The following is a 27,902-nucleotide window of genomic DNA, read 5'->3' on the forward strand; positions in this document are numbered from 1 at the left end:
GCAATCATCAAGAGTGTTAATTGTTTTGTTTTGTTTGTACTTAACCCTTATTATTAATTTACAGTAGTGACCAAATGGGCTGTGTTATCAATTAAACAGGTCATTCAGCACTTTATTTTGAGTTATGGCTGCTGCTCAGTTTTATTTGATGGTAAAATCAGAAGCAGATGTGGATATTCATACCAAAGAAACGGGTTCTCAGGATCCTTCCGAGTACTTCCAAGTACTGTTTACTGGGCTTTTAAGCTTTATTCATTGAAGAACCTGACAATTTTTGAAAGGACTGCAGAGCCTTGTCATGAAAAAAAGTCATCTTTACATAGATACAGTCCATGAAGTTGATGGGGACTGGTTAAGTACATGGAACCACCTCTGTGTCTGCTTATGAGTTTAGGGGTTAAGCGAACAGATGTTTTAAAATATAGGAAATTTCTGCTGGGGAAAAAATGTCTTTGAAAATGACTTTCTGGAGAGGGAAGGAGAGATATGTCTCAGAATAGAGGAATGTGAGTCAGAGTTAAAGGAAACAAAAACGATGTGAAATGCCACACAAATACTGGAGAGAAGAGGCAGAGCAATGCAAACTGTTACTTGGATTGCCAGCAACTCTGGATGGTGGCCTGTCCCTTATGTCACTGTGCTTTCACAGAAAAAAACAGAACACTAACTGGATCACCAGACATACAAAGATGCTTTAAAATAGACTTACGTCTTTTTTGGTTTTTTGCCCCTCAAATGTTGAATGTTTCTTTCTTTCCCTTGTTCTTTTCCTCTGCTCTTATACAGCAGGGATTCTGTGTCTAGAGTTACAGCTGCAAGACATGAGGGCCAAGCTGTTCAGTGGCTTCATTTTGTTTTGATTTCTAGGGGCGATATGTAGCAATCCTGTCTCTTCGCCTCTCTGTTTCTCTACTCAGATCCACTAGTGCCTGAATATTCGAGTCCATCAGGTAGCAGGAAGACAGCTTCATGCTCTCTTACCTGTTAGCTCAATTTGTGTCTGTGTGTGACAGAAGAGCTGCCCTGAAGAGGAGGTTGCCCTTTCAGATGCAGAGGACAGAAAAGCTGTTGGCTGCTTGCCTTATCTCAGGGTTGTGTAGCTAAGGGATATTTACCCCTCAAAAATAGTCTTTTTGTGACGCTTTCCACTTACTCTAACCGATGACCTGCATTTTTTAAGAGTGCTTGGTAAGCTGTTTTTCATGGGACCTACATCCAGGGAACCTTCCCTGATCGCATGGAAAGACATGGAGGGTTTGTGTACTCTGCACAGCAGTTTCAGAGGGCATTGGTGGCAGTCTAGTTTTGTAAAGCAGAGATCCCTGCTAATTTGCTAATCAGAATTAAATAATCCTTTCTGAGATCCGTGTTGTCCTGGCTAGACTACTGGGGCTCAAGTTTGTTCATTGGCCATGCAGACATGTCCCTGTATTTAGGGAAAATACAGGAGTTTGATTGCTACCTATTATGAGTATCACTTGCTGAAAAACTAGGGCAATGTGTAATGCTATCCACTACCTTCATGTGCAAAGTTTGTGCAGCTTTGTGCTACGCACAGAGGGAAACAGTGCTGAAAGGATATTACTGAAATTGCAAAGCCATGTCCTGCCAAAATTAAGCTTTTTTCCCCCTTCTGTACGTGTTATGACATAATTGCGAGTTGAAATAGTATTCTGCTAGAGCAAGCTGCATGCGGGTGGGATCTTCAGAGAATTCCACTGGCAGTCTCCATTATGTCTCTTAACTGTGCGCAAGTTGTGGTTTCTTCCTCAGTTACACAAGTTCCACAACTTGCATATATTTTGGGGCCTGTTTTTCCACCTTAACTGTAAATGTAATTTGCAGATTGAAAGTTCCTTCTGCAAAGCTCAGAGATGCTACGGTTGCAAAAAACAAATAAGTATGGACAGAACATATGTTTTTCCTCATCTTGTTTTTCAAAATAAAAGCCATTTTCACTGAAACAGCTTGAGACAAACATCCTGAGTGGAAAATTTCAGCCTGAACACTTAGGAAGTTGGATAGAAGTTTAAGTTGCTTACATTCTATTTTAAAATAGCACAGTTAATGCTAAATATGTTAATCATATGTGTTAATCATAAGTAGCACTACCCTCCTTGCCTGCAATGCCACTTGTCTTAGAGCATCTGTTTCAGAATGCATTTTGAAATGAGGCATTTGTATTTTTTCCCTACTATTTGTCTTCGTATTGTCTTTTGACTTGTCTTTATCTTCCTGATTCTTTTCATTCTAGTTTTCCACTTAATTCTGGTTTTTCACTTCATTCTGGTTTTCCACTTATGACTTAAGCAACATGAGGAACAATAGGTTTGGTTTGTGAAGGGTGTTTGTGTCTGCAAGAGAATTTGGTTTCACTCCCTTTGGGTTTTGCATACAAGTAGTAATAAAATCAAGCCCAACAGCAACACATTGCTTGGCAGTCTTTCAGACCGCAGTGCCAATGGTCTGTGCTTTGATTTATGGTGTGTGTGCTTGTTTTTGTTTAGTATCTACCTGAAATCAATGAATTGCCGAATCAAAATCAGATTGTCCTAAAACGTGGCCTGGCTTACTGAGAAAGGTTGTAAAATGTCTGCAGGTTCTTTGCACTGGCCTAACTTGTAAGCTTTTGATTGAGCTGAAAGCCAGAAAATTCTACTTTACAAGTCTTACTTTATGATATTGTAATAAAACTACTCAACTCATTTCATCTCTGGTTTTGGAATTTGTGTTTGTTAAGGGTGGCTTTAATACATTTACTACTTATCATACAGTGACATGATTTTTGGAGTGTCATTCAAAGGTCTGTCAAATATGGACTGTTGTATTGATTGTAGCATGGTACAATCTCTTATTGAAAGAAACATGCTAGTAATTTGCATGCTACGTAAGTTCACAGAGGGAGGAGAAAGTACTCCTTTACAATCCCCTGTGTTAGGGCTGCAGACAGCACCTGGCCACCACGAGGAGATCGGTGGTGGTCCCATATTTACTCACACTGACAGACTGTGGCTAATTATGAGAGTGGTAACTCTGTAGGGTGGTTTCTAGTCCATAGCACGTTAACATTGCATTTTCGCAGGTGCTTTGCCTGTTGTCCAAGAACAAATGTACTCAGAGAGTAATTAGCACTAGTGCACTGTCAGACTGGAAGGATGAAATGGGCAGGAATCTGTGGGGCATGTCCTCACTCAGGCACTACTGAGTATTGTCACAAATGTTCTGTGTGAAGTATTAGGAGGAGTGATCCTTAAATCTGTAGATGGCAGCAGTATGGAAGGGACTACGGGCAGTTTTTGAGGCCATGATAGACAAGTTAAAGTGGTCTTGGCAAACTGTTGTAAGGGAGAAAAGCACAATTCAACAGGGACAAATAGGGAATGCTATGCTGGGGTTAAAATAACCAACAATCCAAATGCTTGTTGGGAGGAGACTAACAATAAATCAGAAGTGGGCCTTATAAATTAGTGGATCAAAACATAAGACAACATTAAAGTATGTTAGATCATATTTGGTACCTCAGACTTGCAAGAAAAACAGAAATATATCACCAACAGAAAAGCAGTCACCATGGTAGGAGATACAGATAGAATGATTTTGATCTCTTAGGAGCAAGCAATTTGCACACAATAAAGAAAACTGAGTGGTTTTTTAGTCACTTGTTTATCTTTCTTCAACTGATTACCTGGTTAAACTTCATAACTATTGTCTCTGACTTGACATTCAATCCCTGAATGCATGATGCAATAGGAAACGCTAATGATTGTTGTCACGCTTTGGGTTTTGTTTTCCATGCATAAAATTGCAGTTTTGAGGACTGTTTATTTTTCCAGGTTCCAGCTTCCTAGTGTAGTTGTGCGGGTAGTAAAGATCCCGTAGCTACTGTAGGAGGCATCCTGATGGTGCATTTAGGGAAGCAAGTCACCCTGTGCATGGTCACTCTTTTGAAGCTTGTTTAATAGGAGATATACCCAAATTCTTTGATTTTTATTTATAATTTGCTAGCCTGGCAATGAGTAGGAACTTGTTTCTAACTAATCCCGTGTTCTCATCTGTTTGTAAAACCTGTTCATAGAGAAAGGCTTATGAAGCCTCATCAGGCACAGCTATATTTTTGCATTGCACATCAGGTGTCTGAGATTCTTTTTTTTTTTAAGACTGCTCTTCCTGACAGAATCTCTTCCGTCTCACTACCTCTTCCTTCATACCCATCCACATACATGTACATGCTCTCTGGCATGTTCTCTGTCTATTCATACTTCTTGTGGGCTTACTGGGTAAATAACTCTTTTCCATCTGCCTTACATGGGGATAAAATGACACAGCCACTGTTTTGTTTTCCAAAAGTACAGTAGATTTCGCCTTTTAGACAAGGAAATTGTAGAGGGAAGGTGAGAAGGAACACGTAGAAATATAAAATTTGTGGGCCTATGGCCAGATAATCACAGTGGAAGCTTTAACTGCTCATAGATTCTTCATATAAAAAGTTGACGCTGTGTGTGAGAGCTGTTTACAGGATTTGTATCTGCGGTTTTGACTGATTATTCACCTTTCATTGATCTATCAGTCCCTACAATTATTCCAACAGATCTGCGGATTTTTTTGAGCAAAATAATCCCCAAGAAAATACTTTTTGCTACCCCTTCTTAGCTACCCCTTACAAACCGTAGAGGATTTGTCCATAAATTATATACTGAAAGCCATGTGCCACCATTTGCAGCACATTTTCATGGTGGGATTTGGTGAGTTTTCACCTACCTGAATGGTCAAGCAAGTTTGGAACCAAATGGCATTCATGTGCTGAATGGAAAAGCAACATGGACCAAACTGGCAGCTGATACGCATCTATGCCACTCCCGTGGCACTGAGACAGCTGGCAGCATCTGAACTTTGGTCCCATATGGGTCTTGCACTAGATTTTCAATGTTTGTGTTACCTATTTAAACTGCAGTCTGAATGAAGTTGCTAAAGCACTGCCTAGGATCATTACTGTCTGACATGGGTGACTTTATCAGTCAATGTGAAAAGTCTCTCATTTCAGATCGTGTCAATATTTCTGTGATTGTGCAGACTGTGACCGTCTGAAGTGTGACTCAGTGATTGGCCTTGTCTAACTACAGGCTCTACTTGCAGATGTTTGATCTTCATTATAGTGAGTGGTCTTACAAGGACTTAATCTAGCTGTATAATTAAAATAAAAGGAGCCACATCGTGGAGGAAGTAGTGTACGCATCAACGGCTGCTAACCCTTTGCTGAGGTGTGCAATTTCATTTTCTTTTCCAGCAAATATTACGACATGCCCGTGGAAATGCCACAAAGGTGATATTTCTCATTACTGATGGATATTCCAATGGGGGAGACCCAAGACCCATTGCAGCTTCCTTGCGTGAATTTGGAGTGGAGATCTTCACCTTCGGGATATGGCAGGGGAATATCCGAGAACTGAATGACATGGCATCCCATCCAAAAGAAGATCACTGTTACCTTCTTCACAGTTTTACTGAGTTTGAAGCTCTGGCACGCAGGGCTCTTCATGAAGGTATTAATGTACTAACCTCAGAAGTCTACAGAGAGCAGAGAGATCTGAATAGAAGGATCTCCCGTACTGTCTTGTAATTACATTTCATGTAGTGTTGATTCCTTTTTTTTAATTTATTTTTATTTTTCCTCTTACTTTCTAGCAGAGGTGTTCATTCCTCTGGTAAAAGGATAAACTGTGTGTTTGACTAACTCATCATCAACACAGTGTGAGCCAAATTCTCCTCCTTGGTATATACATACTAACCTCCATTCAACTCTTCATTTTGTCCACGAAGAAGACTATGGTCTTGACCCAGTGTAACTTTTGCTTGAATAGATGAACCTTGTAGTCAGATATGTGGTTGTCCAAAAGAGGCGCCTAGTACACGCCTTAGGACTAGCCTTAATATCTGTTGGTATTTTACACAGAAACAAAAGCTAGCCTGTTCAGAACTGATTTAGATCGCTGTGTATAATGGTAAATACGATTTGTATTTATGACCTTACACATTCAGTAAAACTGGAAAGAGCAAGGGGTGGAAAGAAGGTTTGGACTGTGGTTTTATCCTTTTTTAATCTACCATATTCTAAAAAAAGAGTTCTTCCTGAAAAACAGAATAAGTTTAGACTAGCAAGTGAGAACACATGGCTAGACCTTCATTTGTAAGCCAGTGTTCCTTGATTGAGGCTTAGAAAGTGCATCAGACTAGCCATTAGCATTTATTTGCTACATTTAAAAGCATGCTACTTTTACGTAAGTCGTGTGCTTTACTGCCATTCTGTTTGTTCTAGGTAAGGTTTAATTGGTCTATGTGAATGTGCCAAAGGAAAGATTTTTTTTTTTTTATATGACCAACTGGTTATACATGTCGTGACCAAAAGCTCTCCTGATGCCAAAGATGGCATCCATCAAAGCCGGGAAAAGCTGTCTCAGCATCCTCTGTTGGGAGTGAGACTGCATTCTGGCAGTGTTAGACTCAAATGAAGCTGAGTGAGAAAATTTGAGGATCTTTGCACCATGGATTTCAGTGAGCCTTTTTCCAGAATAAGAACACCAATTTTTTTTTACTTCTTGAGTGTAGCAAGGCTCTGCTTCATGCTGCCATTGCTACTGCTTAGAACTGGAACCTAGGGTTTTTAAGAAACATTTTGCTAATGACATAATGTGAGGCTGTGGGGGGACTTTGTTTGCATTTTTTGTTAATAAATTGATACTATTTCAGACCTGCCCTCTGGCAGCTATATACAAGAAGATATATCGCATTGTTCATATCTCTGTGAGGCAAATGAAAACTGCTGTGACATCATGGCAAGCTGTAAATGCGGCACTCACACTGGCCAGTTTGAGTGCATCTGTGAAAAAGGATACTATGGGAAGGGACTGCAACATGAATGCACAGGTGAGTCTCATGTCTTAGTGCTTGGGTTTCTCTGTATGCCCTGAGTACACAGCTAATCTAGTTGAGAGCGAAAAGCTCTATTTGGGATTATGGCTATGAAGGTGGATTAGAATGCATTTGAGGCTGTTGGAAAACTCTCTGGTTGCAGACATAGAATAGCTCTAGCAGTCAAACTCACCTCGTACCTTGTCTCCAGCATTAGCCCAAAGAGATGCTCAGGAAAGAGGTAAGAATAGGGCAAATGTTCTGACACAGTAAAACTTCCCTAAAATGCAGCTTGCCAACAATTTGTGACTAGAGTTTACTGAGTCTGAGATAATGTCTTTTGCACTCAGGTGCTCTTAGTACGTTTTTCCTTCATGAATTTTGCTGATCACTTTTTGAACTTTCATAAACTTTCCTGTTTGGAGAGCGGCTGTATATGTGGATCCTTGCAGGATAAAACCTTGGCGAAACTTACAGTCAATTAAATATTCTTTAATTCTCTCATGTTGACTTTCAGTTACTAAAGAGGAAGAAGGCATTTGGGTCACTAAACAGAAACTTGTAATCACATTTTGCTAAGATTGTTGTTGTGGTTACTGCTTTTTGGACAAGTCCTTTTACTAGTATTCATTCAAAGTCTACAGTTGAAATAACAACAATTTACAGTTCCTTATTGTCAGAGAAGGTATGCAGGTTTTATCCAACTCCATTGATTTTTCTAGGACAAAAGTTTCAAAATTGTCAGCACATAGCTGAACTCTGTTATATTTGTTTTGTGAGCTTGACACAATGAGTACTTACAATCAAATATTTCTCAACTAGAAGCAAAATACAGTGTTTATATTGATCTTGTTCGTATTCTCATATTCTCACTTATATTCTGCGTATCACAGTTCTCATGAGATGTTTCCTCATGAGCTGTGAACTAAGCATAGTGGATATATGGATCATGGTTGTATAGCTGTTTGTGAGAGCCATGCTGCTTTTTTAAATGTGATTTTCATTACATGTAGAAAGTCTGTTGATGTAACTTGGAAGAGTTGGTCATTCTGTTCAGAGAATAGACCCAGGCGGGTTTGTGACTAGAAGCTAAAGAATTCCTTCAGGGGAAGGTTTAATGGAAACTGTGGTGTTTTTATGCCTGCACGAGGAAGATCATAAGGATACACAGAGGGATCCAGACTATACATAAGCACATCATGGGGGAAAGGTGTTATCTGTCACCAATGCAAGAAAGGTCTGAGATACCCCAGTGTTTGTGTTGGGAAGTTGATCAGTTGTATTATACTCCCTGCCAATTATCACCTTTAATTCACCTTGTGCCTCTGGAGCATCTTTTCTTTGTTCTGTATTAAAAGAAGTAGGTAAGCAGGAATTAATTGGGTTTTGAGTGCCACATGGGTAGAGGAATGTAGTTAGAGTCAATGTCAGCACTGGCACATTGGATCAAAATCCTATTTTATCTAAGTGGGGGCAGCTTCCTTGTGTGCTCAGTTAACTCTAAACAAAGATATGCTATTCCATTTTGCTTATTCTCAGTTGTAATTTTTTTCAGACAAAATCAAATTTTCATCTTAATTTTTTCTTTTGTAATTCAAGTCTATTTCTTCCACCTCAACTGCCCTAGTAACCTATTGAACAAAATAAACACAGCATTTGTGCCTCTATTAATAGCTATTAATAGCTTGTATCATTAAATATCGTTTTGAGGTATTCCTGAAGATAGCAGTCCTATCATTTTAGAGTTACCCTTTCTACATGAAAGGATCTTTTGATGGAGTGAGCATACCTTTCAAGTGCTACCAAAAATTATAGAATTCTGATTTCTTTCAATGGGTACTTCACAGCTGCAGAGGAAGTTTCATTTTGACATCATCAGCAGGTGCTTGTAAAATAAGTTTTCTAAAGGGGTTGGTATAAGATACACTGCAAATAAGCTGATGATTGCAGTTATCTGCTGCATATGTGAAGATAATTGAGGATGCATACATATATTTTAGGGAGAATTTGACCTGAGTAACTCAAGCCTGTTCTTTAAAATACGTCTCAACTATTGTATTCTTCTTTAAGACAGACAGAAACAAAAGGCAACGTATGTTCTCTAAAGGAAAATCAGCATATTTTGAAATCTTTTATTCTGAAAAGGATTCCAACCTTTTTTTTTAACGTTTCCCAGCTAAGCATAGCTGCGGATTTGCAAAGCATAAGGAATCTTAAGAATGCATCTTAACTTTTCTTCACTGTATAATGTGCAGGAGGACTTTTGGCAAGTTTACAGTGACAGGACTTACATTTTAATTGGACTACTTTTAGCTTTTGATTGGTTAAACTTGCAGATACTTTACTAGCCTGTGTTTACTTAGTACAGTAAAGCTTTTTTTCGAGTTTTCATTAAGCTGGGAGATTGTTCTTCTGTGAGATATCTGTTCTTTTTGGTATTTTAGTTATTTTCTGTGGTTATGTTCTGTAATCTCTTGTGCTTATGCATTATACCACCGTACTGTTGTTTATGGTTCTGAATGTGAGGCATCAGAATAATTATGTAAAAATCTTAACAGTTCTTTATTTTCCTAATTACCTAAAAACACTGTCTAGAAAGCTTCCATAAAATAAAATAGAAGCCACATGCTTTGTGCCGAAAAGCAGAAATTGGCTTCAATGTCCTCCTCCTGTTCTTTGTTGATGATGTGCCACAGAAAGAAGAACAGACTGACTGTTCTCTACTTTAAAAAGCAAACCAAACAAAAGCTCCTTGGCCCACACTTGGAGCCTCATGCAGCCAGAGACATCTGTGACAATTGTGACAGAGGAAGGGAGAAAGATGAAGAACAGGCTCAGTATCATAAGCAGTCCCAAGTATTCTACAGAAACACCTCCTCTTCAGTAACGCTTCAGGTTTTTTTCTCCTTCCTTTCCTTGATTACAAATATTGAGTTTCAAACTAGAGACAACCAAACAAAAGTACAGAGGTCAGCAAAAATAAATCTGTGGTTTCCACTGTCTAAGACTGTGTTTTCCGTTCCACCAATAAATAGGTGGGCTGTTTAAGTCAACTGCTTGTTCCATGGGAAAGTAAAACAAATGTCCAGATCTCCATTTGTATCTTCTTCTCTGTCTTAGGAAGTTAGGGAATATGTCTTTAACACAGCCTTTTCACACACTTTTTTTCAGCAAGAAGCTCCAGAGAAAGTTCTTTTTTAAGTGGGCTCTTGTGTTGGATGACCTTTCAGATTCATGATGATGCAACTAAAGGATGGTACCCATCATGTTCATCTCACCAGTTACTTCCTAAACAGAACCACAGTTACTGGGGAGCTCAGGAAACTGTTGTCTTACAAGCAGTAGTTTCTTTTATCTAACATGTGGCTCCCATTTTTTGCAGCACAATGTATCCATGAAGATGATGTGCAGTTGGCAGGGCAGAACCAGTAAATGAAATGCTTGTAGTCTATGCTAGTTATTCTTTCTTTTGTTTACTTTTGGTCCACTACTTGGGTATAATTACTGAAGGGTAGAATTTCACCATACGTATAAGGATTCAACAGGTTGCCTAGGCTTTGATTTAGGAGTATGCAGCATATCAGTTATCATCTGCACACGCACTAGGGCAACAGTTTTGCCTACTAAACAGCACATGGATTAGATCTGTAAAGAGCCTTTCCAATGCAACCTGAAATGATGTGAAAACTTTGACCTTTTTTTACAAATCTTAATTCAGAACACATTCACTTAAAAGGCTTTCACTTTGAGGAAATGTAGGTCCAGCAGGGCGGGGGAGATTTGCATTTTGTGGTTTCTTGGATTTTGGACCCAATTTTCAGCTGAGCATTTTTTTCCATGAGATTTTCAGGATTGTTCCTGTTGAAAATACAAAACAAAACCTGATGTTCATAAGTTGGACAGCTTTCTAGTTAGAAAAAAAAAATAAATTTGTGTTTAATGTATTACTAGCAGTTCTTTTCTTAGTCAGACAGGAAGAACTTTAATTCCAGTGGTGATTCCAATGGCCTAGTCAAAGAAAGTAAACATCTCTTCTGCTATGCTGTGTCCTTCCTCCCTTCCTTTTGAGAGGAGCTTCTACCTCCCTGGAAGCTGGGTCACCCTTTCTCAATATTCCTTTTCGGGAGGTGTTCCTTTAGTTACCCTGTAGGAGTTATTGCTTAATGAAGCTTTGCCAACCATCTTGAACTTCTTATACTGTATGTAGAAATTTTCACTAAGTTTTCAAGATCCCTCCAAGCCCCAAGGCATCTGGAGTTAACAACACGCATCATAACATACACTATACTCTTCAGCGCATGCCTGTCATGGATCTGGAGGAGAACCGCCAGCCGCACTCTGAGATTCCACTAGTAATTGACAGACAGGGAGGGAAGAGAGAGCAAGAAAGGGAGTGTGAAAAAGAGAGTGAACAAAATGTCTCCAGCCACTAAAATATCAGGCTAAATTTGTCTGTTGAATCTGAAGGTTTGAATTAGTTCACAGAACTGCAGATTTTCAAGCTCTTAGAACTTAGTTTCTTGCTGCCTCACAAGTCAGTGCCATTTGATGCTTTCATCTATTGAATCTGCATCTTAAAACTGGACAGGAATTTGTTTTGGTTCCTCTTCTCACTTTTGTTTTTAGTTTCTACATCAGAAAAATACTCTTCAATTCTAGCTTAGCTCTCACGAAAAGAAGGCTTCTCCTGAGACCTGCAGCCATTGAAAACTGGCAAGTTGAAAAAGGAGCATCTCCTTGAGGAAAGTGTCAAATGACTGCTAGTGTTTTATCTTGTGCCACATAAAGCTGCAGATCTTGATAACCAAAAAGAAGAAAGCAAATAAAAATGTTAAACGAGTTGGAAAAACTGGGCAAGGAAGTTGGGATGTACATGCTTAATGAAGCATTAATTAATGCTTACATAACCTGAGCAGTTTGGAGAGACTTGGAGTTGGATTTATCTACTGTAGAGACAGAAAAGCTTGACTGGGGAGTCCTTGCTCTGTGTACAACACCTCTCAGTCAGTGATTCTCCCCTTTTGCTTAACAGCTCTCTAATCATGAACCCCTTTCTGTAGCCCTCTTTGGGGATGAGGTACCTTTGTATACTTTCCTCTTTTATTTGTAATTTATTCATTTTAAAAAATGCTTCTCCCAAGAGGAGCCTTCTTCTGTTACAGCCTCTCTTCAGTGGCTTTTTGTCTGTGATAATATGCAGAGGTTCTATTGTGAATATACTGTGTTAAAATGACTGGCTGTCATCTAAGGAGAAGAGAAAACAAGAAAGCAGGGATCTAAACCAAGAGGAAGGATGCAAAATACCCATGACTAAGCAACAATGAATTGATGCCTAATTAATACTGGCAAAAACATTCCTTGCTATTACTCTGTGTATTTTTTTTTTTTCTTTTAAAACTCGTGTGACTCGTTATGGGTAACAATTTGAGCATAACATCATGATGGTTAAATACAGAAGAAATATAAATGAGTGTGTTTTTCTAGTGAGGGTGTTATAACATCATGATGGGTAGGTACAGGAGAAATGTAAGTCGATCTGGTTTTCCACTGAAGGTACTGGAAGACAAGTGGATAAGGAAGGTGGATATAGGAAGCAAGTGCTATAGACAAGGCTATGGAAGTTTGGTACGTTAATTAACTTTAAAAAATTCTTTTTAAGACTTCAAAAAATAATGCGAAAACATTCATAATTATGGTTTGCATAAAGACTGAAGAAAATGGCTTTTACAGAAATTTTGTGTGGAAAATATATCTGGAAGCATTCAGAAATGCTCTTCCAGATTTTTTACATTGAAATCTGCTTTCTCAAAAATTTGTCCCCTGAACCCCAGTATTTCCCGCTTTGCTTTTGGAAATTCCGGTAGAGATTCACCTGCTAGTTGCTATAGGAAGCAAAGCAAAGGCTGAGTAAAAAAAGGGTTTGGATGCCTCAAGATTTTTCAAAATGGCATACACAATAGAGAGAAATTCCTTTGGTTTGGTAATTTAAAAGCATAATGTCAGTATATTCTTCATGTCAGGAGGGGGTTTTTTTGTAGGAATGACTCTGACAGAGATGAATGTTAGCTTACGTGATACTACAGTAGTTTTGCTTGCATTTTAAGTGGCTTCTGGCACCAAAGTAGTTTGTTTCCTACCTGTACAACCTGCTTAATGAAGATGGGGCATTTCTGGCAGTGGAAGCTTCTTTTGCTGAGTTTACTCCTTGAAGCCTTATGACCTTGTACCCACAGAGTGATACCAAAAAGGTTCCTAAGGCACAGTGTGTATGAAGCAATAACACGTTTTGTCAATTACTGAAGTGTTTTTTACAGTACTGTAAAACCTCTATGATCTGCTTTCCCTATGTGAAGCCTTTGAAGGGAAACAGTAGCAAAACAATTTTTTTCTTTCTAACTATACATTTTATAAATGTAAGGAGGAAAAAAACCTGATGCGGTTGGGATTTTATTTTCTTTCTTTTGGGATCTAAGTATTCACAACTCAAGTGGGGCAGATCATGCAGACTTTCTTGGGGGTTTTCCTTTGTTTTGGTGGAGGATTGTTGTTTTGTTTACGATTATGTGAACCTCATCATTTCCAAAGTGGAATTTTAATCCAGATTCAGTCCCTCAGAAAAACTCTTTAACAAACTCTAGAGTCAGACAGTGAGGTTTCCAAACCATCATAGAAATGTGGAAGTTTTAACATCTAACCAATGGCTTTGCTGGCAAAATTGTAAAAAAGGAGCTTTTCTTGGTCAATTTGGTACAAGTTTTTTCACTTAAACAAATGACTCGTGCAGCTAGTGGTATTTTTTAACAATAGCCATAGTTTTGATAAGCCTGTTGAAGTGAATAGGAGTATTTCCAGTAGTGTTAATGAGTTTTGGATCAAGTCCTTGGAACTGAGTGACTCATTCTTATCTTTTCTCCGGGTCTTATGTATCAACTTATATACATCTTCTGTTGCAAAAGTAAAAATTTTAAGTAACATGATAGCTAATATGGATAATGATGTTTTATTGGTATAGAATTTTTCTATCTCTGCACCTTGTCGCTTGTTTCCTTTGCATTAAAAACTGAACTGTAATGGAGAAAGAAAACCCTGAAACTAACCAAAAACCACCAACAGAAAAGTTTTCTGTGTATGCCTGCACCATTTCTGAGGAGATTCTTTAAAAATGATGTTGTAGGGTGAAGGTGAAAATGCAGATTCAATTTTGACATGTGCAGACCAGAAAAGTAGAGGTGTAATTTTATGTCTGCATGCAGTATTGAAAAACATCTCATCCTTTCCGACTACATGTCATCTGACACTTCAGAAAATAAGTTTCTATGCCAAAACAGACTCTTTCTTTTGTATTAAGTACAGAGCTATTTCTGAAATAAATTTGATGGAAAGTTGGAAAGTGATGTACAAGTTACCCATTTTTCCTTATCTCGGAAGCAACTTGTCCTGGTCACCTCAGAATGTCATGAAAATAAAGCCTCTGGCCAAAGTTCATATATGCAATTAGAGGAGAAAAAATCAACCATCTGGAGGGCTTGAGAGGAGCAGAAACCATGCTCTGAATAGAAATAGATGTGACAGAAATAGTCTCCAGCTTTCTGTGCTGGTCAGACTTAGGCTCTCCCTGGAACACCCAAGCTGTCCTTCAGCCACAGTATAACCATTGCAGGCGGTCATCATAATGAAGAAGGCTCCAAGTGTAAATACAGGACCACATAGGTTTAGCCTTTAGTTAAATGACTGTAAAACCTTTACTGTTAAGCCTGGGCTTTGCCTTGAGTCTCTAGACAGAATAAAAAGCAGGCTGTCTTGCCTTCGTTGCGATTTTACATGGTTTGAACACATCCCTTTCCAGCTGTGCAATCCCGGGCGAAGTGGTGGTTTACAAACTTTGTGCTGAACATGTCTTCCTTAACTGCCTGAAACATTCATCAGCCAGTGGTCAGAGAACTTTAAACAGTTTAGGCTCATACTGTTTTAGCATAGGTCTTTGATAAGCCTGTGACTGGTCTTGCAGATTTGAGAAACATTGTCAGGATTGGGACTTGAATCATACTGGGCACTTATTGAAATAATTGTCTGTCCATTGAATCCCTTAATTAGAAGGTTTTTACTGCAACATTCTTTGGTTACCCATATGGATTACACAGTGTCATCTTGCCGTCAGTACCTTTTCAGAAGCACATAGTCAGGATGTTTTCACGGACACGCAGGCACACATATTATTCCTGAACTTGTGCCAGGCTGACAAATTAAAAGCAGACATCTTAGCATTCTGGGAGACTTTAAGTAGCTTTTGTCTTAGAGAAGAAAAAATTCTTTAAAGAGGGCATCAGGGATAAAATAAGTTGGCAGTATACAGCAAAGAGTGTTAATTATTGAAATGGGGAGAGAGGTTAAGAGACTTAGAGCTTGTTTTAATTAACTATTTTGTCCCTAGTGGCTCTCTAAGGCTCCAAAGCATCACCTTTAAGTACTTAAGTCACTCCCAGGACGTAATTTCTGCTACAATTAACTTGTAAGGTTTAGCGTTAGTGCCTGTGCCTGTGAAGTTGTGAATAGGTATCGAGATTCCTAGCATCATTAAGGTGCTCCCAAAGTCTTGTCAAAGCTGATTCATTTAACCAGACTGGAGCATAGCGCTCTTAATGTGACAAAATCAGGCAGTCGCTGTGTCTCTGCATTTGGAGTTTGACGGATTGTACACAGTGTGTTTGTAACTTGGTCAAACAAACTTGACTTCTAGCTCTCAGAATCAGTTTCCAGTTGAACACGGAGTGTAAGAATGTTTTCATTTTATTTTTAAACCCTTGTCTTGACTTACGCTGTAATACTCACTTTACCCAGGCCAATGAATATTGCAAAGTGTGTTCTCTGTAAGAATGAGTACTGTTCCTTTCAACATTTTAAACAAAATTGTCTACTTCTCTTACAATAAGAAGCAAGTATTTTGTATAAAATGCGGTTTGCATCATTTTGCAAGTGTTCAGAGATGGTCATCTGTTAATTGCCCTGGGTTTGCTGAGAGGGAGAAGAAAATGTAGAAGCAAAGGTGCACAAAGCTCATCAGGTCATAACCCACAGCTAAGTCAGTCATTTTTTTGCAGATTTTGACCTAAACAAAGTCTGTCAAGAGATATTTACCCAAAAGGCAATATAGATGTTCCTTCCACTACCTTCCATCCCTTTGGCTACCACCATCATAAGAGAGGAAGATTGTCTGCCAGATTCCTCAGGTCATTTCACAATCAGTTCCAGGGAAGAAGCCCTCTCTCTGTGTCCTCTGCAGCTATGCTCCTTGCTTCCTCCCGCTGTGCACATTCTCTGTTTCTTCAACCACAGGGATCCAAGGAGTACTTCGGACTCTGGTACCACTCCAGCAAAGGCAGCGGGCAGCAAGAAGAGTATGCTGGAAGAAACACCATGATGAAAAGGGGGCAAAAGCCCACTCAACTTGGAGCAGAACTAAGACAAATAGGTTGCAGACCTTTTATGATAAGCTTAGTTTATCTGCCAGGTGCTCGATAGCCAGAATGGATGGGAGCAGTTTGGTCTGCTGTCTTGTAAGCAGCCTTATTTTCTTCTGTCACTCTAAAATCTACTGCAGATGGGCCAATCTTCTTACCCAGAAATGGTGCTGACTGCATGGTGGAGTGTGACTGGGTCCCTTGAGAATGAGAAAGCAGCAACACAGATCAGTTTCATCAAACAGGAAATTGGTTTCTCCTGTTTTTGTTGGTGTTTTGATGAAAACAGAAATCAGGACTGTGCACAGAAATGGGAACCTCTTCAGGCCAAAACCCTAGGGTTTAATTTGTTACCAGGCAAAACAAAGCCAGACCAGCAACTCACACTTCCAATGCAGATGTTTTAGTAGGGCTGACATCTGAAGGTAGCACGAGGAGTTGAATTTTTTCTCCCGAGTCTGAAATTTATTAAATATGAAGTGTTTTCCTCCACAAGAATGGGAAGAATGAATAGACTTTTGCAGGGCAGGGGGGCAGTTGAGAAAGATTAATTTTACAGAAGTGTGTATAATACAGTTAATCTTATAGTCTAATTGTAGTCATGTCATTTGTTATAGTTTGGACCTGACAGATTTGAATCAAAACCCAATACAGCTGAGCAGTAAGTTGCAGTTTTTCATTAGTGTAAAGCATAGGAGAATGGCAAAATCTCCATCTGTGTAGGTGTTTGCAGCTGTCCTGATTTTACGCACAGCTGCACCCTATTGTAACAACCTAAGATCTGGCTCCTTCTCCTGGCCATGAGGCAAATCTGCTGTTTTTTTTTTCCGTGAGAGCAAAAGAAACATACTGATGATAGCTAAAAAAGTAAGTGGATTTTTGGCCCAAAAAGTTGAAACAAAGGGTGTTCCCTTGTAAATGCCGTAGTAAATACCCATGCAAAGTTTCCATCTCCTTGTGGTGTGTAGTTCGTTTCTCAAACAAAAATGCCAGAAGATAAAGTACAAGAACTTTCTTACATTGTGGCTGCTAATGCTGCATGTTGTTTTTCAGATTATTGCTATTAATTCCAGCCTTTTTGTTGGTTAGGGCTTTGCAGAATAGTCCAGAGTAAAACATTCCTATTACTGTTGTCAGGCTTCCCTTCAGCTCCAGTTTTTATGGTTTTATGACAGAAAAGCGTTTGCAGCGTTCTGACTGTGTTACCCTAGAAAAACTCTTACCTGGTAATACATATAGGTGGTATTAAAAACTGCATAGAGATAGAGAGAGAAAACGCCAGTTTTCTGGTGGAACGCAGAAACACCTACATCTACACGGGCTGGGAATACTCTAAGTCACGTTAATTTAAAGGCATATATTTATATGCTGAGTTTAATGTATGTGTAAAAACGCGTGGAGCTTTGGAGGAACATGTTGGCCCATTACTGTGTTTTCCTGCCCCTCATTTCACGCTTTGCCCATCTGCTGCCCTCAGGGCATCCCGTGAAGCCTATGCAGCCTGGGAATGGCAGTCTGTTAAAGCCTGCTGCAATAACTTTAGCATCATAGGAGACAAGCCTAGTGTGTCTTACAGCATCAACAACATGTGTGCTCACTCTGGCAAGTCCAGGCCAGTGTAGAGGTGCTCTAGTACCTTTAAATGCAGCAGCTAACTAGTTTAAATCTTCTGCATCTTTTTTACCTCTGTGGCACAAAGGTGCCATAGGTCTCAAGACAGAGGGTATGGAGGAGGGGTTTGCCTAAAGGAGTATGAAGTGCTGCAGAAGTTACTCCACTCACACGACTAGGTTTTTCTAAGTACAAGAAGGAGAGTGGGAGGCTGAGTAGCCTTATTCTGAGGAGTCTTGGTGTCAACACAGAACAGAAGGAATGCTTGCCAAATCTCCTGGTTATACACCAGAAGAGCTACGTGTAGTTAAGCTGGTGTTGCTTTTGGACTTACATTACTATCTATCTCATAGAGGTATTAGTTTGTATACTAAATATACTCTGGTCCTCTAGCCCTATTTCTGTCGTCAACCTGGCAAAGAATATCACCTGAAATGCAAATATTCAATTTCCCTCTTCTCAGAGCCTAAGCCTTTGCCTCAACGTAGTGAGGATCAAAATATGCAGTCACTTGCAAATCCATTCACTTCAATTTTTATGTCATTGTGAATGTAGAGGAGTAAAACACATATATAAATTTTGCTCTCTTTTATTTCTGAATGGAAATTCAAAATACAATGACTGACAAAATACAACACTATTTTTAAAACATGGCACTTGAATGAGCACCCATATTCTTCCTGGTTGGCCAAAAACTCTTCACAAAACTGTCCCAATGGCAGCGTAGGGGTGGTGGTTAGGTCGTGGCACAGGAGTACACTTTGACTTCATTAGTGACTTGATTTCGGCAATGAGAGTAGACAAGCTGTATTCATGTATGGCTTTTTTAGGTGGACTGGTAGCCCACCTTGTGCCTACAGTCCAAACCCCTAAGAACAGAAATACTGTGATCACAAAAAATTGGACTGAGGTGGAGCATACCAGGCTCAGACACCGAGGCACCCTCTGCCAGTATCTCTTTAATGTAACAGTAGCTGAGGGTTACCTTCATTCCTACCTTTTCCGCTACTTAGCAGTGATGCTCCTTTTTGATACTCATCCACGATAATGGCTCTCCTAGCCTAGGTGCCAGAGGAGTTTGGCCTAGAAGCAGTACTAAGCTATACTGCGACCCCAAGAGCACAGTTTGCATGGCCCTCAGTTCCAGTTGACAAATGAGGTCTCATGCTCTGCCAGCCTCCAGGATTCTGCTGTCTTTCCTCTACTGATAGCTCTTCACCATCACTAGCAGTTCTTCAGCAGCTGCCTGGGCACTTTCCACTGCATCATAGGCAAGAAGGCAACTTGCACGCTGAGAACACATGGGAAGCCCCTTACTGTCATCTTGTTCCCACACTTCTTTTTAACTACCTATCCCGCAAGATGCAGGTGATTGGATTACAGCTGTTACTTGTCTGGTTTTTGCCTCAAACCTGAAGCACAGACAAGTATTAAAGGTAACAAGTTCAAGGTCTGTGAATGTGATGCTTCACAAAGTTGTCTGTAATGTCTTAAATTTCACTCCCAGTGATGTTAGAGATTGATTTATTCTCACTACTTTTAAGGTCATTTCTGGGAGGCCTCCTCTGTTGAAATAGAAAGTGCAGTGCCTTATACATTCCTGCCTCAAAAGAGGTGGTTTATCATCTGTCGCTTGCATCCCTCACTGGTTCACAGTCTGCAAAAGTGCAAGAAATTAACCAAGAATTTGGCTCCAACTCAGGAAAAACTGGGATATTTTTAGACAGCATTAATTATCTTGTGAACCTAACTAACTGGAATCAATTGCTGTTTAGGAATAGATTTTCTAGGTAAAAATCAGTGGTTTAGTAATCTTAATTCTTAGGTCCATTAGGCAGTGATTTAATCATTATTGCTGCTTATCTTTTTTTTTTGCTTCAGGTTGCAGTTGAGAATGTTCCTTCCTTCTTATTCTCCATCTCTGCAGGTGTAGATGGCCTTGTTTATGGCAAAAGAATTCAGGAAAAGGGCATGCATTTAGAGAAGAAGGTAGGACTGGAAGTGTGGCAGACCTTTTTTCTCCCAAAACATACAAAGGATCTTCCTGCCCTTTAGAAGGAGAACAAGTGATTCTGCTTCTTCAAGGTAGAAAAAATACCCTTGAAGCTGAGAAGAGGATGGACAAGGGGGACACAGAGCACAGTTTCACTTTGATGTACAGAGAGGCCGAGTACCTGACAGTTCTTGAAAGAATCTCGCTCTGCTGTTTCTTTGCTCCCTTTCTGGCAGCACCGGCAGGCTATTTTATTCTAGTTTAAAAAACTGCACTTCAGTAAAGTCTTTGGATGTTACAGGTTGCTCCTTTAGCACACGTTTGGTCAATACTGATAGCAAGAAGGAGTTTTACGAACACATGACTCACTAGCCAGGGTTTCCTGCTTTATGGGAGAACTGCATTGCAGAGGGTTAGGTCTTTGCAGAGTGGCTAAGGAATGGACACCAGGTTAGTGCTGTCTAGTGGGCGATGCAAAGGTGTTGTTCAGAAATGTTTTAATGGAGGTTCTTCACAGAAGGAAGCTTTGTTAGACTGAGGACTAAGGCTGTGTATTTGGTTGTGGTACTGCAACATAATCTTTTTCATCTTTAATCTTTTTTACCATAGCTTTCGTGGTAGTAAAGTTTACTTTGTCGGCAGGCATAGGACTTAGTACTTAAAACACATTCCTTCGTTCAAATCTGAGGTGACCTTTTGCTTGCAGCTGACGTTGCTTTAGCAAGAGTCAGATCCATCCTTAAGGACTTCCTTTATGTCTTGCAAAGAAATGAGAGGGGAGAAGGACAAGGGAAAATGGGGGAAATGAAGTGAGAAGCAGCCACTCCTCCAAATGTTTTCTTGAGCAAGCAGCAGTTAATAGTGAGCATAATGATGTAGTTGTTCTCTCAGTGCTCTTGCTTTCCATAAATAAGACTCTATTTTGATCTACATATTTAGATCATTTTAAAAGAATTTGGGAGATCCTGTCAGTTTCCATAAGAGTTTTGCATGAGGAATGGAGAATGGGATTTATGGCATTTTTCAGAGTAAATCATGGGTATCAGTAGTGATTCCAGGAATTAAGTAGAAGCTATAACATCGAGATTACAACAGTTTACTGAACTCTACACAGGGATAGCTGGGCTAGTTTCACAATATGTGAAAAAATAATTGGCAAAACCACCATTTCTTACTGTATGATTACTGGCCTGAGCCATTGCATGTGCTTCAGCTCTCTTAAGTTAACCAAAAACTGTCTGACTCTCACCCTGGGCTGCTAAGTAAATAAACATGGAAATAGTGACATATGTTCTCCATCTGCAGAGTCATGTGCTGTATCTTCAGTGCTCAGAAATGTTACTTAATAGGAGTATAATCACTGTTGTTGAAAAGTATATTTAATGATAGAAATAAGGGATGTGGAAAAGAGGCCAAGTTTGGCACCTAATGCAGTAGTGACAGTTTATTGAGGGTCTGGCAGAAATGGCTTCGCTTTCCTGTTTATAATAGCATTTACTTGCTGCATTCCCCATCTGTGATTCAGCAACTGGAACTACTCTGACCTGCAGAGAAAGGAGGCAGATATAGGTATCACGTTGGTTTTTTCCTTCATGATCATATGCACCAACAGCTGTTGGGAGTGGATGTTGGGGGCAACAGCAGAAAGGGAGCGTTTCACATTAAACTAGTAAAATAATTCAGGACCATACAGGGTTCTGTTAATATTTTGCCAGAGAGCAAAACTAACAATTTTTGCCTGAATGAGAAGGAGGAAGTCTGAGGGTATGGAGTCTCTGACTCCTCCTGGATTCCTCATGCAACTTGCTGCTCTCAGGAAAGCCAATTTGCTCATTCAGTTTGACCAGAGAGTCATTTTTAGTTACACTCATAAGTCCCAGAAATCACTAAACACAAAACTGTGTTCAGGTAGCTGAGTAGGGGAACACAGTGGAAATGGATCTTGAACCACCAGGCATGTTCTTCACTGCAGAAACCTATCAGTGCTTGGGTGTGTGCTTTGTCAACTTCTAAACCCTAATCCTGTACTTTGGTTAAAATTACCTTTGAGGAATCCCAGGAGAGGGTGCTCTGTTGACTTAGCTGTATAACAGGAGACTCTTGCTCCCTGCTTCTGGAAGAAAGCGTAGGCTGTGCTGAGCAAGCACTGGCTGAGTTGTGGTGATTTCAGCATGTCCCAAGAGTCACAGGCACTGGAGTAGATTTTCACTTCTGTGCAGCTTCCTCTGGGTGTAGCACATCGGGAGTTGTTAAGGAACCAATTTTATTGCCCCAGCCCCAGCTCAGGCTTCTCTCTTTCCAGGTGGTCGCTCTTCCGAGTTGTGTATAAAGAAGAACTATTTCTTGCTTTCCAGTATGTACCTCTAGCTCACACGGAAGTTAACTGAGTAGCATATAGTGCCGCCCAGATGGAGCTATTTCACTCTTCTGATGTATCTAACTGCCATCACTTGGGATTTGGTCTAGGGATAATTTTGGCCCTTTGGGCATCTAGTAGCTGGTTATTAGTCCATCCTGTTAGGGAGGTGATGGATTGGTGGATTTGTTGGTACAATGAGTAGTAATGAACAAGTAGGAAAAAGTATGGAGTGGCTTTGCTCCCTGCATCTGATTTGAATCAGCCTCTGCAAATGTGTCCTTTTCTTGGCCCTCCCTTTTCCTTCTTGACCTAGAACACTTTCTGTCAGCTGAAAGGAAGAGTAGAGTTATTTGATATATGGTGTGATGGTTGGAGCAGGCCTAGAGAAAACTGGGCCTCCAGTGCCTTCAGACGAGACAAATACTAGATCTCTGAAACAGGTATTTGCTCATCTATGTGTAGCACAAACTAAACAAAATGTTGGGGTTCTTTTTAATGGAATTTGCTTTACTTCAGCCTGTCTATATTTTTTTACAGTCTTGTAAAAGCAAAAGAACAACTTCACAGCACGTATATTAAAATGGCAAATAAGTGCACCTAGGACAACATGGTGATGTTCCTTTTCAGTGTTTATGTATTTAAATAGCAGGAAGCTATCCAGATATCCAGGGCGCTTAGTACTATTTAGAGTAGCATCTCCTCTCACATCAGCAGTGATTAAGGTTTACTGAGGAATGTGTGTCTGTGATTATGGTGAAGACCATGTCCAGAGAAGCCTACTACACAGCAGTTCTGCTCTGAGCAAAGCATCTTCAGAATTGATTTTATTTTCCCTTTTACGTAAGAGTCTGATTGTGTGCGAAGTTTTGGACACAAAACCTTCACTTGCACATAAATAAATTCATAAATAATCTCTTATTTGCATGGCAAACTTTACACAATCAACTAAATTAATTTGACAGAAACACATTTTTGTAGTTTCGGAATTTGTTGTACTCTTTTAGCAGTATACATTTTAGAAATATGTAGGGGCATGAGGACATAAATCAGTATCTGAGCTCTAAAAATCGAAAATGCTGGCATGAGCTGATAACCATAGCTAATAGACATGTTTATGTTTGCTTTGGGTATGCCCTCCAAATGTATCACCAAGGCTAGATTTGATGTCTATGCAAACAGCAAACCTGTGAACACTGTTTAAAATGCCGCTGAGATTTAAATCAAAAGAGCTTCTTTTCAATACATAAATGCCATTTCTGTGTATATGAATTGCACAAGTCATCAGGATGTATCTTATGAACTTGTAGCTTGAATGAAGCATGGGTAGGCTTCTTTTTAAGTTACAATACAGTACATGGAATCAGGGTTTTCTTTTTTTATTCCTGAGTAAGCCATATGCTTTGAAACAAAGAAGTTACTCTCAGTAAAAGAGCATATAATAGTCTTTATGATTGTAAAACATTTAAAATACTTTTAAAAGGTCTGGGTCCTTGCAATGCATGTGTGGTTCAAGTATGAATCTAAGGCACTCACTATGTTTTTAACATATAATAGTTGGTCTGCTTTTTAAAAAAAGTTTTAAAACTGGGCATAAATGGATTTTCTATATAGTCTCAGTACTGCTGCTATTACTGAGGAGGATATTTTGCAGTCACAATCATTGCTTTGCAGTAATCCTATCTAAATATGCTGGCCCTAAGCCTACCCAGGGATGCTTAGCACAGTTGTAGCTCACGACCAGACCTCCCTGTGGAAGAAGGTCCTTGTAGGCATCCTAACTTTTACAAGCTGTGATAGCTCTTGGGCTTGTATTCTTCAGCAGGCAGATTGTTCCCCACACTGTGTACGCTTGGGGTACTGAGATGGGATGTTCACCCAAGGGACTACATCTTCCATGCAACTTTCCAGTTCTTCTGCCCCATGGGAGAGGATCCAAGATTCTCATTTTTATCATGAACAAGTTATTTCTGCTGAAAGTTTGTTATGTCTGTTTGAAGTTCTTAAAGATCTAGAGCTAGATCATCTCAAAGTGTCATTCCGAATGCTGCAGCCTACTTGGTAGTGGAATATTGCAGTTTTGATGTCTGTAAACTCAATAAAAAGGTTTGAGTGAACCCCTCCCTATGTATCATCTATAGAAGCAGCTAAACTTCTGACTTGTTTCAGCCTGCTCTCCCCAGTGAGAGGAAATTTGTAAATCTAATAAAGAGATGGAGCAAAATAGATCAAATAATAGGAACAGAGAAGACAGCTAGCTTGTTAAATTGCTAATCATGTTGCTGTTAGAAGGATGCTTAAGGAATATTGACAAAGAGCAGATGGATGAGCAGGTTCAATGCTGTCTGAAATTAATGCAGAGCACATGCTGCGGATAACAGGAGATATTAAAGAGTTGGAGAACATGCTGAGACTTAGCAGAAATCCTTCCCTGATCCCTACACTTAAAAGCAAGCTCAAGGTTTTCTTTTGCAGTCTTTGTACAAGTCATACATGTCAAATGTTTAATTAAAGCCACTTCCTTGTGTATTTCTTGTAATCCTAGCCTGCTCCTGGCTCTTGTTTTTTTTTATAGCACCATACATGTTGCAAACTGCGGAAAGGTGGTTTACAGTATCTGCCTAAGGTTTATATTTTTTTCTCCTTAGCTTTCCAAAGGCATTTCATGGGCACGAAGTGCCCATTCTGACAAACCTACCGTATAGGAGATTTGAAAAAACCCACCTTCCCAAATAATTTAAATGTGACGACAAAAGCTGTAACTTCTGGAGGCAGTCTCTACAGTAGCGACTCAGGGTGTGGAAAGTCTTTGAGAAGCAGGCTTAAAGATCATCATGTGCAGGTCCAGTGAGGTACATTTCAGAAGCCAGAGTAGTCTGTCTTTCTGCTGGCCCAAGCTGAGCATTTTTTGGCTTGTAAACACCAGGAGAGAAAAACACAACCATAGTTCATTATTTGGTTTAATGGAATAGATTTGAAAATTACAGAATCCTGGGGCACATTGGTGCCCCATGTTTGCAGAATACAATAGTTACAGCAACAGCCAAGACATATTACTCTGAAATATATATAAAGAGCAGGGGACTGGGGAGTTTCATGCAGTTGTGGCTTCTATCCATATGCCTCCCGTGTTATCCACATTCTTCCTTTGCAGAGGCCACTCACAAATTAACTGTGCAGCAGCAGCAGGATGGTTTTTGGAGGCAGGAGGGAGGGTTGGGCAGCACTGCATGCTAGTACTGCAAGACATTCCAAACTCTCTGCTGCAGCAGTAAGTGGGAAAGCGTCAGGATGTCTGTGGCTGCATGGTGTGGAACAGGGATGTCCATTTCCTCAGTGACACTATGCATTATCCTTGTAAAGCGTATTTTATTTGGCAGGCCATTGTCACAGGGAATACATAAGTAGCATTTCTTTCCTCATTTAAGAAGTTTGGGGATTGAGTTATAAAGTCTATTTATGTATTTGTGATTTGCATCAAGGTGTCATTTCATTTAGGCTTTACACATATGGGGAAAAAGTGAGAATTAGAGACTACAGTCATCACAGTAGCAGTGTACGAACAGAGCTCAGGTTGATGCAGAAGAGAGCAGGATATTGCCTAGCTGATTTCTGCCATATCCCGCAAAAGATAAACCCATAATCAGATCCTTCATTAGCATCAAGTGTGGAAAAAACAGCTCATGCCAGGGATTACTTAGTAAATGTAGTTAGTGGGAGAAATTATGCATTGAAGAAAATACAAAGTCCCTCAAATTAATCTTTGAAATACATGGAGTTTGACTCTCCTCTCTCTTACACTGGGATAAATGAAGAATAATTCCATTTCAGTGACTTAGATACACTAGCGTAGCTGGGGAGGAAATTGAGCTTGCCTGGTCTCCCAGGATTTTAAAAGATTTAAATTTTTAAGGCAGAATTGTTTATCCGTAAAATTTGTACTCATACATTCATAGGAAGAACCATGACCCTGTGTCACAGAGTAGAACCCTTTGACACATGATCTCTACCTGCTTAAATCCAGACTGGAGTCTTTATACCATCGTGTGGGTTCAATACCGGTTGGCTTAACTTTGCCACTGGCGTTAGTATTTTCAGTTTAAAAAAAGGCAAACTGGATAATACGTGTTAAGTGTTTGGTGAATCGCTCAAACATACTTTGTTCTATGTTGTCACTTTTACAATGTTAAATTCTTGCTTAAAGATTAAAATACCAAATTTGTCATTATTGTAGGCAGGCAGAGCAGAAGAATTCCTACTGAATTTGAAAGTCTGTCCTTTGATTTCTTGGTGGGCTTTCCTAACTTTCCATGTCCATTGTTCAGCTCAGGCAATGTCCTGACATCTAGTTATGCTGTCAATACGTATGCGTTGACTGAAATGTTTTTATACCTATCCCGTGAGTCTTTGTTTCCAGCAAACCTGTGTCGTATTTCCTTTATAGTGATTTCTATGGCAACTTAATTTTTTTTGATAGGTAAAGGAGTACGAAAGTGTGTTCCACTGGTGGGCTAAGAAGTAGCATGTATTATTTCATTCCCATTTCTGATTGGAAGGTTATTGCACTGTCATTACCATGGACAATAGAATGTGAATGTGAATCGCTGGTAAATATCTACCATTTTATGAAAGCAGGTTGTTGTTGATGACAACTTCAATGTGAGCCATCTTTGTGTGCTTGGGGCAGTTGGCGCCTGTGCTTGTTTGAGTTAGCACACTAATCCCTGCTTCCAGATAGCCTTTCATTCCTGTAACAAAGAGATAATCCTGTGGTGTAACCCAGTATTCACTATTCTGGTCTCAAGAGGAGAACTACATTAAACAAAAAGCATTTCCTTGCTCCTCCCCTTGCTTCTGGGCAAAGAACAACATGGTTCACATGCAGGCAGTAGTTAAATCTTTTGTTGAGAAGATCATACATGCAGATGTGCACATAAGTGTCCTCTCTGTTTAAGGGCTGATACTGTTAAAATTGTTTTCCCATTTTAAAATGGTTACCTTTTTTGTCATTCTTGACAGTGCCAGATTGATGCTTATTTACGCTAGCGTTCATTCACACACTGTTTGGAGCCTTTTTATACCATCACATCACTAGCAAGGGGAAGCAAGCCTTGCAAAAAAATGTAAATTGTTTTTACAGGTTAGCACTGGAGAAGATGATCTCTCCCTGCAGTCAGTTTTTGCAGGTATAGAGGGCGTGTTGGTGAGTGCAGACTGGTAACTAAAATGCAATGAAAATTTGGCACTGCTTGATTCTCGGAAGAGACACCAGAGAAACACCTGTATGATCAGTCATGGATGGGGCCACATGTGCTCTTCAGATGTGCTTGGCCCTCAAGTTCTCTCTTGCCTCTGAATGTATCACTCTCTGTAGACTTGGGCCATGCTGTAGTGCTTTCTGGAGCTGGAGGGAATGGGTCTGCAGTCTAGCTGGGTCAGGTAGGGACAAGTCCAGACTACAGCAGATGGCCGAAGCTCTGCTCTTCCACAGCTGATTTGGGATGGTTTTTACCTAAGCTGTGGCCAGGCTAACCTCTACAGCTTGTGATGGAAACACAGAGGTCAGCGTGCTTATGCT

The 27,902-nt window shown here is 39.8% G+C and overlaps 1 protein-coding gene across 1 annotated transcript in view; it reads left to right on the top strand.

The window, feature by feature from the left end:
* SVEP1 (sushi, von Willebrand factor type A, EGF and pentraxin domain containing 1) overlaps positions 1-27,902 on the top strand; it is a 128,178-nt gene that overhangs the window by 14,391 nt on the left and 85,885 nt on the right. Inside the window, exons 2-3 of the mRNA XM_059834260.1 lie at positions 5,285-5,540; positions 6,745-6,921. Coding sequence (XP_059690243.1) covers positions 5,285-5,540; positions 6,745-6,921 — 433 coding nt within the window. The remainder of the gene's footprint in view (positions 1-5,284; positions 5,541-6,744; positions 6,922-27,902) is intronic.

This window comes from Gavia stellata, chromosome Z (assembly GCF_030936135.1).
Source record: "Gavia stellata isolate bGavSte3 chromosome Z, bGavSte3.hap2, whole genome shotgun sequence".
NCBI lineage: Eukaryota > Metazoa > Chordata > Aves > Gaviiformes > Gaviidae > Gavia > Gavia stellata.